The sequence below is a fragment of the Ovis aries genome, chromosome 3, assembly GCF_016772045.2.
Source record: "Ovis aries strain OAR_USU_Benz2616 breed Rambouillet chromosome 3, ARS-UI_Ramb_v3.0, whole genome shotgun sequence".
NCBI classification, from domain to species: Eukaryota; Metazoa; Chordata; class Mammalia; order Artiodactyla; family Bovidae; genus Ovis; species Ovis aries.
The window spans coordinates 129,210,875-129,224,920 of NC_056056.1; the positions used below are offsets into that span (position 1 = coordinate 129,210,875).

General features: G+C 36.8%; 1 protein-coding gene across 2 annotated transcripts in view; it reads right to left on the reverse strand.

Annotated features, from left to right (window-relative positions):
- Positions 1–14,046, reverse strand: part of EEA1 (early endosome antigen 1) — a 129,586-nt gene that overhangs the window by 48,783 nt on the left and 66,757 nt on the right. For both annotated transcript variants that reach the window (XM_060412504.1, XM_015094597.3), the window contains exons 10-11: positions 13,048–13,164; positions 3,012–3,350 (exon numbers count right to left, since the gene is read on the reverse strand). In XM_060412504.1, coding sequence (XP_060268487.1) covers positions 3,012–3,350; positions 13,048–13,164 — 456 coding nt within the window. The remainder of the gene's footprint in view (positions 1–3,011; positions 3,351–13,047; positions 13,165–14,046) is intronic.

Sequence of the window (14,046 nt, forward strand, 5' to 3'; positions counted from 1 at the left end):
CATCTCCTACATTGGCAGGTGGCTTCTTTACCACTGCACCACCTGAGAAATCTTTTAGAGAGGTCCAGAAAGACTTTATTGAAGAAACAATGCTTAAGCAAGTCTTGTGAAAAGCTGAAATAAAGAACACTCTAAGGAAAAAACATGGGCAAAGGACCTACGGCAGGAAAGCTCTCTGCTGAAGTGCTGGTGTGCTTGAGGAACTAAAAGGAGACCAGCATGGCTTCACTTGGTAGAAGATGAGCCTGAAGACATAGTGTGGACCATACTACACTCATATGCTTACATGACCAAGACGACATCTGGATTCAAAATCTAACCAAAACCACTCGAGGTGGTTAAGAGAAATAAAGTTACATCCTGCATACTTTAAAACAATGTCTCTGGCTTCTGGCTGGAGAATGGGCTATGGGCTTCCCTGGTAGCTCAGCTGGTAAAGAATCCACCTATAATGCAGGAGACTCCAGTTGGATTCCTGAGTCAGGAAGATCCGCTGGAGAAGGACACTCTAGTATTCTGGCCTGGAGAATTCCATGGACTGTATAGTCCATAGGGTCACCAACAGTCGGACACGACTGAGCAACTCACTTCCAGTTTTCACCTTTTCTATATGGAGAATAGACAAAGAAGGTCCTCTGGAAGAAAGAAACTTATAAAAAGGCTAATACAGTAGACCAGGTGAGCAATGGCAGCAGCTGAGATTAGGGTAGTAGCAGTATAGATGAAGAGAAGTAGACAGATTTGAGTCAGGCTTTGAGCTTCCCAGCGGCTCAGACGGTAAAGCATCTGTCTACAATGAGGGAGACCTGGGTTTGATCCCTGGATCGGGAAGATTCCCTGGAAAAGGAAATGGCAACCCACTCCAGTACTCTTGCCTAGAAAATCCCATGGATGGAGGAGCTTAGTGCAGGGACTGTCCATGGGGTCACAAAGAGTCGGGCACAACTGAGCGACTTCACTTTCTTTCACTTCTTCCTTTTGAAGGCAGGGACTTCCCTGGTGGCTCAGAGGGTAAAGAATCCACCTGCAATGAAGGAGACCTGAGTTCGATCCCTGGGTTAGGAAGATCCCCTTAAGAAGGGAATGACTACCGACTCCAGTATTCTGCCCTGGAGAATTCCTTGGATTTTATAGTCCATGGGGTCATAAAGAATTGGACATGACTGAGCAACTTTCACTTTCACTCTGAAGGTAGAATCCAGACAGCATACTGAAGGGAAGAAGATAAATCCTATCACTTCAAGGTCTTCAGCATGACCTCTTTATTTTGTACAGAAATGTAACAAAGTCCTCAAAATAGTCCACTACTATCCACCATATCCTCAGAGCAAATGTCTGTTCACTGGTTCTTATAACAGCCCTGCCTCTAGTCTGGGACTTCCCAGGCGGTGCTGGTGGTAAAGAACCCACCTGCCAATGCAGGAGATGTAAGAGATGTGGGTTCAGCCCCTGGGTGGGAAGATCCCCTGGAGGAGGAAATGGCACCCACTCCAGTATTCTTGCCTGGAGAAGCCCATGGACAGAGGAGCCTGCCGGGCTATGGTCCATGGGCTCTCCCAGAGTCGGGCACAAATGGAGCAGCTTAGCGCACACACCTCTAGTTTATTTTTCTTCCTGGAAGACCCTCCTGCCTTCCAACTGCTACTTGTCAAAACCTATCCAATATTCACAATTTCAAGCACCACCTCTTTCTCACAACAAGTTTTCTTGCTCACATTAACAGTTAAACAATTATACCATATTAAGTACTATAGGGGAAAGAAAGCAGGAGAAGAACTCTTCCTAATTCCCATTGTACATGGAATCATTTTAATTTTCACATTCACTGCAATAGGAGATAGTACTTGCCTTATACTTCAATGAGATTTACAAAATCATTTAAGGTAGGTCTGATTTCCTTTTCCGTCTCTGTATCTTCTAATAAACAAGGTATTGTATCTTTTAGAAACCATAAATGCCCAATCTGTATATTTGAACTGAAAGGCAAATATCTAAGTCATATTTAATTTATTCATCGATATCCCCAAGCCTCTGTTTCCTTCTATTATGAATGCCTGCATTTATTCATTCACTTACTCACTCATTAAACATCTGTTGATAAGCAATATGTCAGGTAGCTGGGATAAAAAATAAATAAAACATGGTCTTTGTACCCAAACAGTTTGAGAGTCTAGTGAAGATACCTGTTATGATAATATGCTACACTATGACAAGTAAAGTAATTGAGATATGTAGATGTTTAAGCCATCTCTGCAGTGGGGTGGTGGTGAGCAGTGGCAATATGTAGAAAAAGATTTCTGAAAACATGACAAGTGAACTAGCATTTATCAAGGAGAAGAGAAACAGGAAGAGTATCTCAGGCTAAGAAGACAAGATTAATGCCACAGAAGCAAATATCACTGCCTTTTAAGTAAAAATCGTTGAAAATTTTCAAAAAAGTGGCTGAGGACTTTAATCTCCCTCAAATATCCATTTGCCTACTAATTTTTAATGGTACCTGTAAGAAATAATTAGAATACAAAATTCATAAATTAATAGCAAAGTCAAAACTTCCATTAAATTTCATCTGATAGAGATTTTTTATATAAAAAAGTTAATAAGAATAGTTGTTAAAACTAATTTCTTTTAAAATATCTAATTTTTATATTATTGGCTTAACAGTGAGTATATTCTGATAATTAGTAACAAGACAAAAAGACAAAAATTTTTTAATTTTTAATTTTATGATCAACAATATGAATTATTACAACAACCTACCTGCTGAGTACCTACCATGTGACAGGTACCATCTTAAGCAATTTGTTTGTATTAACCAATAAACAAGGCACAACAATACTATATGATAGATACTATCGTTTTAGGGGAAACTGAAATGAGATCTGACTCAATATGACAGGATGTAAAAATTGAGATAATTTTTTAAATGACAATTTTTAAATGAACTATATTATGATCAAACACAAGAAGAAACCATAGGAGGAAGTACAGTAAATAAAAGTAACAGCTCTTACTTGATTGATTTCACTTTGCAGTTGTAACCCATGCTGATCCTTTTCTTCTCTCTGTTGTTGTAGCTGTTTAAACTCTGCCTTAAGATGCTGGTACTTGGTTTCCACTTCTGATAATTCTTCTTTGAGCTTTTGAGTAGCCTCTCCCTTTTCACCTAGTTCTGCCTGTATTCTCTGCAGTGAGGTTTCAGATGCAGATAACCTTGACTGAAGCTGTTGACAATCCAGGTCTTTTTGATGAAGGCTTGCTTGTATATTCTTTTTACTCAAACATTCTTCATTATGTTTCTCTTCTAACTGAGTATAGTCCATTTCTTTCTTCTGCAACTTTTCAGTCAAGTTCTGAAATATCAATTTAACATTTTTTTCCTTTCCTAATATTTTTAATTGTTCCAATTATTCAATCTTCAGAGCAGTATCATTCCCTACTAAATGTTTTAGTCAATAGTATAATATCAAAACAGTGAAAATATTTTAAACAAGAATAATTAAATTGCTATATACTAACTTATGGTCTTACTATTGGTCCACTTCACTAAGCTCTACTAATATAATTTAAGAGTTACCAACAAAATTTTGGCACAAAATGAAAACACTAAAACCTACTAACTAGATTCTTTAGGGTATGTAACATATTTATTATCTCCCATTTGAGTTAAAAACTAAAACTATCCCTCTGCTATTAAAAATTATTTTAAATAACAGTATGGCAATTCTGATTTTTGGCTTTGCAATTTCATAGCTGGTAAGAGCTTTAGCATAACAATACCATTTACTGCTCTAGTATTAATTCTACTGATCTCTCATTTTTGCTCTTCTTGATGAACACCATTCTTAAGATGCACAAGTTCAAGACTTATTCAAATTTCTTTCCAGGTGTGTAAAAAACAGTGATCTAAAAAACATCACTTACTTACCTACCTTATATTTTGTTATTTTACTCAATACTATCAAGTACAAAATATACCTCCCATCAAAGATCTGGGTCAGTCAGCCTAATCAAATGTCAAAGGCTAGTCAAAGTGGAGTTTTTAGAATTAAAATATTGAGTATTTTTAGCTAAGATATTTACACATGAGGCATGGATCAGAATTCTGACTCAATTCTATAAGAAAGACAACCAGGATAAGAAGCCCCTAAAAACGCCTGATGAGTCAGAGTCATTTGTGAACACTTATTATACTCACTTTTTATATGCAGAAGGGGATAATACAGAAATAGTAGAGGACAGGCAAAGCCTCTGGCCTTTAAAAACACACATTTAAAAAAACATTTTCTAAAAAAGTCGAAACATAATGCACAAGCACAGATTAGTTACAAAAGCTGCATTAAATTTCTTGAGTGCACAATTTTTTTAAAAAATCAAGAGAGCAAAGTCAGGTGAGGCTAACTAGTAAGTTACAGTCGTCTGAAAACAAAGTCTGAACTTGGTAAAGTGGCAAAAGGAGTTAATAAGAAGTATTCATGACTCATGTACAAAAAGACAAAAAGGAACAGACAAAGAAGTTGCACAAGGGGACAGAGCAAATGCTATTACCTCAAGGGGAGTAGTGAGTTTAGGCACCAGAGTGAGAAAGACAGCAGGCATGGTTCTTGAACACTTGTCTAAGAAAAAGTTCACTATGTAAACTATCAAATAGAAATACAGTATAGAAAACAGTGTCAGAAAGGTGATGAAAGTATATGTAAGAAAAATAAGATGGGAGATAAAGTAAAAAGACCACCCAGAGGTTACAGCAATTAGCAAAGAGATGTGTCTTGACCAACCAATTGAAACAAACAAAGGGTAAAGCCAAAAGACTAGCAAAAGAATAATAATAATTTTGAGTCAAACTGCTGGTTAGGAAAATTCTCTTTTTATAAGCATTTTTTGTCTTACTCATTAGTAACTCCACATCTTTCTTAATTTTACACATTTTCTTTTAAGAAAATAATATTTTCAAATTCATAAGCTAAATTAAGCCTATTTGTTGATCATTATGAATGTCTTATACCTTTTTAAAGAAAATTCTAAGTTACTAAATTTTATGAAAGTAACCATGCTCACAAATAATAAGAACTTGGAGAGGATATAACTATAAAACATGCTACAAAAATTAAGGTCAGTAATGAGGTAGTGAGTCTTCTTCCTCATCAGTTCAGTTCAGTTCAGTCACTCAGTCGTGTCCAACTCTTTGCGACCCCATAAATAGCAGCACACCAGGCCTCCCTGTCCATCACCAACTCCTGGAGTTCACTCAAACTCATGTCCATCAAGTCGGTGATGCCATCCAGCCATCTCATCCTCTGTCATCCCCTTCTCCTCCTGCCCCCAATCCCTCCCAGCATCAAAGTCTTTTCCAATGAGTCAACTGTTCACATGAGGTAGCCAAAAGTACTGGAGTTTAAGTGATCAAGTAATCCTACCAGTTCTATACCTAAATGACCCCTCAGACAGTTTCAATTTTTAAGAAGCAAAAATACTTAATCATTGTCTGTTTAAAATTCACTTATCCTAAAAAAGTAATCTTTCTGTTTAACTGTACAGAAAGATAATTAAACCTTATTTGAAAGAACCTAAACCACTGTCCTTTAAAAAGAACCCAATCCACTCATATTATATATTTTTATATATAAATTAAAAAGAGCACCCAGAGGTTATGGATGAGAGTTGGACTATAAAGAAAGCTGAGCACCAAAGAATTGATGCTTTTGAACTGTGGTGTGGAGAAGACTCTGGAGAGTCCCTTGGACTGCAAGGAGATCCAACTAGTCCATCCTATAGGAGATCAGTCCTGGGTGTTCATTGGAAGGATTGATGTTGAAGCTGAAACTCCAATACTTTGACCACCTGATGCGAAGAGCTGACTCATTTGATGCTGGGAAAGATTGAGGGCGGGAAGAGAAGGGGACGACAGAGGATGAGATGGTTGGATGGCATCACCAACTCAATGAACATGGGTTTAGGTGGACTCCAGGAGTTAGCGATGGACAGGGAGGCCTGGCATGCTGCAGTTCATGGGGTTGCAGAGTCGGACACAACTGAGAGACTGAACTGAATTGAGAGGTTATGGTACGTTACATAACTATATTTAGTATCACAAACTTTTCATTCTTACTATGGCCTTCTCATAGAATCTGAGGCAGAGTCTAGTGAATACAAGGTTTTTGAAGATTGAGTTTTATAAGTATAGCAGAATCCCATTAAAGAAAATATAATTGCACATTCCCTATTAACCTTACAACAAAAGATGAAATAGATATTATCATCCCTATTCTGTGAATGAAGAAGTTAACATTAGAAGAATCTGATATGACTTGGCCAGGTGGCAGAGTCACATGTTATGATTAAGTCAAATATTTTTCACAACACAATTCAGACACACAGTGAATCAATTCGTGCTCCCCAAAACATACTATTCAAGTTTAAATTATAAAACAAATGTTACGCTTAACTCATAATTATTTGAGTACGCAAAATTCTTTCCATCTGAATGTCCAGTTCTCTTTTCACTTCCTCATCAACTGCTCTTTCAACATGTTTTCCTGCAGGGCAATTTCCCTGTATTAGGCTGTGTTATTCACTTGTTCAGCTTCCCTGGTGGCTCAGCAGTAAGGAATCCACCTGCAATGCAGGCGATGCGGGTTCGATCCCCGGGATGGGAAGATCCTTTGGAGGAGGAAGAACTAGCAACCCATTCCAGCATTCTTGCCTGTAAAATCCCATGGACAGAGGAACCCGGCAGTCTGCATTTTGGGGGCGGTCACAAAAGAGTCAGACATGACTGAGCAACTAAACAATAACAATTCACATGTTTCTAACCCAGGGAACAAGAAGAAATGCAAAAACAATGGCATTTTTAACTGCTTGATACCTTACAAAGTGGTTTCAAGGGCCTCCTCTGTTACTCAAAACAGCTTTGTGAGAAAGAACAAACTGATCCACCTGTAGCTCTCCAACATCTTGTATCTTGTGCTTCTACATGTCCCCATACCTTCAGTATATGTAGCTCTCAAAATGAAATACTATTAACCCTCTGCCATGTGATATATCCTAAGCGTTCTTAAAGACTAAGCTAAAAAGTTATTTCTATCTTCAACAGTCTTTCCTGATTTACTAGGTAATAAGTTAGGAAAACATCCACCTTGGTCTTGACTCAACTCTGCATCACAAAACTTACACAATAAATAAAAACAGTAACAACAAATATTCACTGAGGTGCTTACTGAAAGCCAGGCAGTGATCTAAGCACTTTAACAGAGATTAAGGTTTTTTTTTCAGTGCTCATATCACCCTAAGAGGCAAATAAGTATGACAGTACTTCTTAGCAAAAGAGGAATCGGACATTGGAGGCTGTGTGTCACAGCCAGTCAGTGGCATGCCTTTGACCACTGCATTATACTGTTTGTATCAATATACCACTTAGCAATACAGTGGTAATACAGAGCAATACAACCACTTGCCATAACTGGCTTCTGCTTTGGCCTATGAGCACCTTAAACCTGAGACTATCAGGAAGCAGAGAAGGAGAGAAAGGATGGAAAATGGGTAAGAGGTAAGATCCAAAATACAACTCAGTCTCTGACACTGACCTATATTAATCATATTAGTAGCTTTAAATAAGCTATAATTTTGTTCAGAATTTATCTGGAAACTGTTAAACTGGGCTGCAGAATTTTGTTTAAATGTCAGATTACAATTCTTACTAGAAACCAAAAAGGAAATGTCTTCAAGATTTATGTCTTATTTTTTAAGTTTTCAAAGCCAGTAATTTAAAAACAAAGGTTTAATGCTAAAAATCTTGACATTAACTCAAAAGCAACTATTTTTCAATTTGTTATATTTTATAATGTCATCTATCTACCTTGATGTTGCCTATGACCCACAAAACATATCCAAGGCATTTTATTAATAGCCTTCAAGAGACCAGGCACAAGATTCCAAATTCATAACACTTGGATATTACCCTTGTCAACAATTATGGTTTGCCAAAGACAAGGGTGAGGAGAGGTGGGGGAGACAATTAGCAAGGACAATAGGAAAAAAAAGCAGATGCACCTCTGAACTTGCTGGTGAAAAAATTCTAAACAGGAAAACAACTTTGAAAAGAAAAAAATTGTGAAATCTCACTTATGTAAAGATTAGGAAGAGCAGTAGAAAATTCTTATTCCCTAATCAAAACTATTCCCATTTTATCATAGTAAATCATCTCACTTCCATGTATTATTCATAAGACACAGTACTTCCTTTAATACTGTGTATGTATGTATTTGTGAATATATATATATATACACACACACACACACACACACACATACACACAATCTGTGCCTCATTATCCTTTACTAACAGCTTAATGCTTCGGAAATACAAAATAAATTACACTGATCATAGACATCTATTGCGTGCACAACTCTGGTCAGTTTCCAAGAGGCAGAAGGTCAACTCTGATCTCAAAGAAATTAAAATCAAACTGAGAGATAAAGATAAAATTAAAGTCTACGTGGATATTTTCTACACTTAGACAGGAGGAAAAAAAGGAAGTAGGGAAGGAGAGGGCAGGATGGATACAGAGAGTAGCATGGAAACACATACATTGCCATATGTAAAATAGACGGTCAATGGGAATTTGCTGTGTGCCACAGGGAGCTCAATCCAGTGCTCTGAGACAACCTAGAGGGGTGGATGGGGAGGGAGATGGGAGGGAGGTTCAAGAGGGAGGGGACATATATATACCTGTGGCTGATTCATGTTGACATATGGCAGAAACCAGCACAACGTTATAAAGCAATTACCCTCCAATAAAAAACATGTTTTTTTTAAAAACAGGGAGGCAATGAGGCTTTTATAAGCCATAAAAGAGATTAAATTTTAAAAATCAGTCAGCACCAAAAGGTGATGGAGAAATGGACAATGGCAGACTTGTATAGTTACTTTGGAAAATAGTTTGGGATAGCCTAGTAAATTTGAGCACATATATAGCTCATAGCCCAGCAATTTCACATGAAGGTATAAAACAGAAATTCTTACACAGATGCATGAGATTTTTATGTGAATGTTGAAAACAGCAAGAAAAAAGAAAAAACTGTGTGAATAAATAGCAAGTATAAATGCATCACTTCTGCTGCATACCAAATAATATATCTGTCAACATAGCTAGTTGCTTTCGTCTATGAAACACCATTTTTAATGCAAAGAATGTAACAACAAGAATGACCAACAAACTATGGGAAGGACAGAACTGACAGTGTTGGCTGCCAATGATAAAAGTCAAGCTTTCAAAGGAAGTTTAGAATTTTAGAAAACCTGCATCCATCGCCACGAGCCTGACACTTCTTATACTTAGAGCATATTTTGAGATTCATGGTGATACTAACGAATGTGATTTGTTTTATATTATACAATGACATGGGCTTCCCTGGTGGCTCAGCTGGTAAAGAATCTGCCTGCCATGCAAGAGACCACCTGCAACACAAGGAGACATACGTGTGCTTTCTGGGCCAGGAAGATCCCCTGGGGAAGGAAACAGCTACCCACTCCAGCATTCCTGCCTGGGAAATCCCACAGCCAGAGCAGTCGGGGGCTGCAATCCATGGGGTTCCTAGAGTTGGACATGACTGAGCAACTACACTACCACGATACAATGAAATGTGTTAGTATTTGGAAAAAATTTGCATTATTCAGTGAACCAATATTTTCCATATGACTAATGCATATTACAAAATCATGCCCAGGAAAGATCCACTCAAAAGTCGAGAGGAAAAAAAAAAAAGTCAAGACAGAACAAAAAATTTTAATGTTACAAAGTACAAAAACTACACTGATATGGTTTCAGATTCTACACTGAAATTAACTTTTGAGAAACTATACTTTATCTGGTTTCAGTGCATTATCAAACAATTACAGCTACAATTATCTAAAAAGGCTATTAAGATAGGCCTCCCTTTTCCAACTACACTACATATCAGTTAAGACTAAATTTTAACACACTTCAAATATATCACAACAGATTAAATGTAAAAGCAGATATGAGAATCCATCTGTCCTGTCATTTAATTAAGCTGTTAAAGCAAAGCTAACAAATTCACAATACTTAGAATAAAAAGATTTAATAACTCCCCATTCCTCTGCCATCAAAAAGTAGAGACATGGGGGAAATAAATTAATACCAATACTTGCCCTACCTCCAAAACTATTATCTGTTGCTCATCTTTAAAGAAACAAGGTGGAAAATACTAACATTACAGAATACAGACTAAGAACAAAGATGGAGGTCTCAGTTCCTGACTTCAAAACTTACTGAAAAATGTAATAGTCAAAACAATGTGGTATTGACATAAAGAAAGATATATAGACCAAAAGAATAAAAACAAAGAGCCCAGAAATAAATATTCACATACATGGTCAAACAATTTTCAACAAGTGTGCCAAGACCATTCAGTAAGGGAAGGATACTTACTCCATTCAATACATGGTGCTAGGAAAACTGGATTTTCATATGCAAAAGAATAAAACTGGACCCTTTAAAAAAATAATTCAAAATAGATCGAAGACCTAAACCTAAGTTAAAACTATAAAACTATTAGAAGAAAGCAGGTGAAAAGCTTCAAGACACTTGAGTTTAGGAATGACTTCTTGTATATGAAACCAAAAGCTCAGCAATGAAAGTAAAAATAGATAAACTAGATTATATAAAATTTAAAACTTCTGTGTATCAAATGTGTGATGTCATAAAACAGTCCTTTGGTCTTGGTCCCCATTTCTGGATCCAGGCTCCTAAACCTCAGGAATTCCCTATGATGTAAGAGCAAGAAAGGTATCCTTTGTTAGTCATAAGAACCCCCTTACAACCACCTCTGAGTTTGTATTAATGAGATTTTTTTTAGAAATCCCAAAGGACAGGGATTGGTTGGCAGGGGAACCAACCTTCAAGAAAGAGTTGGAAAAAAAAAAAAAAAAGAAAGAGTTGGAACTTTCAGTTCCACCCTGACCTCCAGGGAAGGAAGAGGGGCAAAAGGCTGAATTAATCACCAGTGGTCAAAGATTCCATCAATCACAGCCGCAAAGGGAAAGAAAGAGTTTTGAGACATTCCAAGTTGGTGGACACATGGAGAGCACCCAAAGAGAGCATGGAAGCTTCAAACACTTTCTCACATATCTTGCCCTACCCATCTCTTCCATCTCACTGTTCTTAAGTTATAGTCATTTATAATAAGCCAGTACTCTAGTAAGTAGCTCAGTAAGTACCATGGTAGCTCAGCTGGTAAAGAATCCACCTGCAATGCAGGAGACCCTGTCTCGATTTCTGGGTTGGGAAGATTCCCTGGAGAAGGGATAGGCTATCCACTCTGGTATTCATGGGTTTCCCTGGTGGCTGACGTTAAAGAATCCACATGCGACGCACGAGACCTGGGTTCACTCCCTGGGTTTGGAAGATCCCCTGGAGAAGGGCATAGCAACCCACTCCAGTCTTCTTGCCTGGAGAATCCCCATGAGCAGAGGAGTCCGGCAGCCTCCAGGCCACAGGATTGCAAAGAGTCAGACATGACTGAGGAACTAAGCACAGCACAGCACTAGTAGGTAAAATGTAAAAACTTTTCCCAAGTTTTGGGAGCTACTCTAGCAAATTAATTGAACAGGAGGCTGAGAATTGGGAACCTCCCATTTATAGCCAGTTGGTTAGAAGTACAAGTAACAAGCTGGACCTCAATTGGTGTCTGAACTGGGATGTGTTGGGGAGGGAGGTTTGGGGTGCTCAGGCACAATTCTGCAGGACTTCTCCCTTACTTTATCCACAGAATGTGATGCTAGCTCCAGGTAAACAGTGTAAGAATTGAGTTAAATGGTAGGACACACAGCTGGTGTTACAGAACTGTTGAAATACGAACATCTAAGCATCTGATGTCAGAAGTGAAGCTGTATGTAGTACCGTACTGAGAGTAGAGGAGACGAACAGGAGCGTTTTTTCCTTTGTAAAAAAACACAATCAACAGAGTGAAAAGGCAACCTAAAGAATGAGAAAATATTTGCAAATCATGTATCTGATTAAAGTGAGTGAAGTCGCTCAGTCGTGTCTGACTCTTTGCGACTCCATAGACTGTAGCCTACCAGGCTCCTCTGTCCATGGGATTTTCCAGGCAAGAGTACTGGAGTGGGTTGCCATTTCCTTCTCCAGAATCTGATTAAAAGGTTAATATCAAAAACATGAAAAAAACTCATACAACTCAACATCAAGAACATGAACAACCCAATTAAAATTGTATGAAAAGATGCTCAAGCATCCTAATCATTAGGGAAATGCAAATCAATCATGATGAATATCACCTTAACACTCTGTCGATGGCTACTATTTTAAAAAAAAAAAGATAATAACAGATGTTGGCAAGGATGTGAAGAAACTGTTTAATTCTTGTGCACTGTTGATGGGAATTTAAAAGGATACAGCCACTATGGCAAACAGTATGATGATTTCTTCAAAAAATTGAAAACAGAATTACTAGTATGATCCAGCAATTCCACTTCTGGGTATCTACCCAAAAGAACTGAAAGCAGGATCTCAAAAAGATATTTGTATACCCATGTTCAAAACAGCACTATCCACAAAAGAAAGAGCACAAAGAAGGAAGCAACAGATGGACAATATGATATATACATACAATGTAAGATAACCTTAAGAAGGTAGGAAATTCTGACATGTTATAACATGAATGAACCTTGAGAACAATATCCTACATGAAACAAGCCAAGCACAAAAAGACAAATACTGTATGATTTCACTCATATGAGTTATTTAGTATAGTAAATTCATAGATATAGAAAGCAGAAGGGGTTTGGGGCAGAAGATTCAGTAAATGGGGAGTTGTTCAATAATAACTGAGTTTAGTTTTAGAAGATGAAAAAAGTTGGTTGCCTAACAATGTGAATGTAAATAATATGAAAAAATAAACAACACAAAATAAGTCACACTGTACTGTGCCAATATATAAATAACATACACAACATTAGAACTTAAAATTTATAAAGTCAATTCACCATTATGTGTAGTTTTTAAATTCTCACCTGATTTTTTTGTGTTAATTCATTAACTAAACTTTTAAGTTTTTGTAGTTCCTGCACATACACAGCAACTTCCTGGGGGCCTTTGGCAAGTTCACTCCTCAGCTGGCTTATTATGGCCTAGAAAGGAAAAAAAAAAATTGAGAAAACTAAAATAAAAAAGGAAACAGAAGTATTCAAAGGTTTTAAGATTACATAGATTTCTGTCACTGCTGTCATTAAACTTCAATAGTTCTTAGAAATTTCAACTTGATTCTTTTTTTATTTTACTACCCCTACTGCTTCCCCACGTCTTTTTTGGGCTGAAAATTAGTTTTCAAAATGTATCCAAAACTTTACAACTTCATTATTTAATAATACATGAAATGAAAAGTTGGCATCCTATTTTATGCATCTGAAACAGCAAACTGCAAACTTGAACTTACTGGCTTTAAATTCTATAATTTAATCCTTCTGAATTTAAAAAGGATATGCAAGTTATACCTACATTTTCTCTCAACTTCTATAGCACATTTCAAAATCATGTTAAATGCAAACAACCAACACAGAATTACCTTTGAAGATGACTAATCATTTTTTTACTTTTACTGTAATAGAAAGTATTTGGCCAAAAGGCTATCAAACAGAAGTTATATATAGTTTCATTAACCTAGATCTCTCTACGATCACAGATAACAGCTGGGCAATTTGCTTTAATGTGTTTAACATTTTTTAAATGAAAATTAATGTCTATTATTAAAACAATGGGTTAATCATCTAATAAGTAAGGTAAGAGAAAGATAACCAAAGAACCTGGAAATACAAACTTATTATATACGAAAGCTTCAACCGCTAGAGAGCAGGCAACTTGGTTTCCTGAAAGAGATGTTAATAAGAGACCTCTGTATTTCTAATATTGCTTATCAGGTTTGCTTTTTACATTCCTAATGTTACAATTATCTTGTCTATATTCTTCATTAGTAAATACATTTTATAATATGAATACAATATTTTTTTTGTATA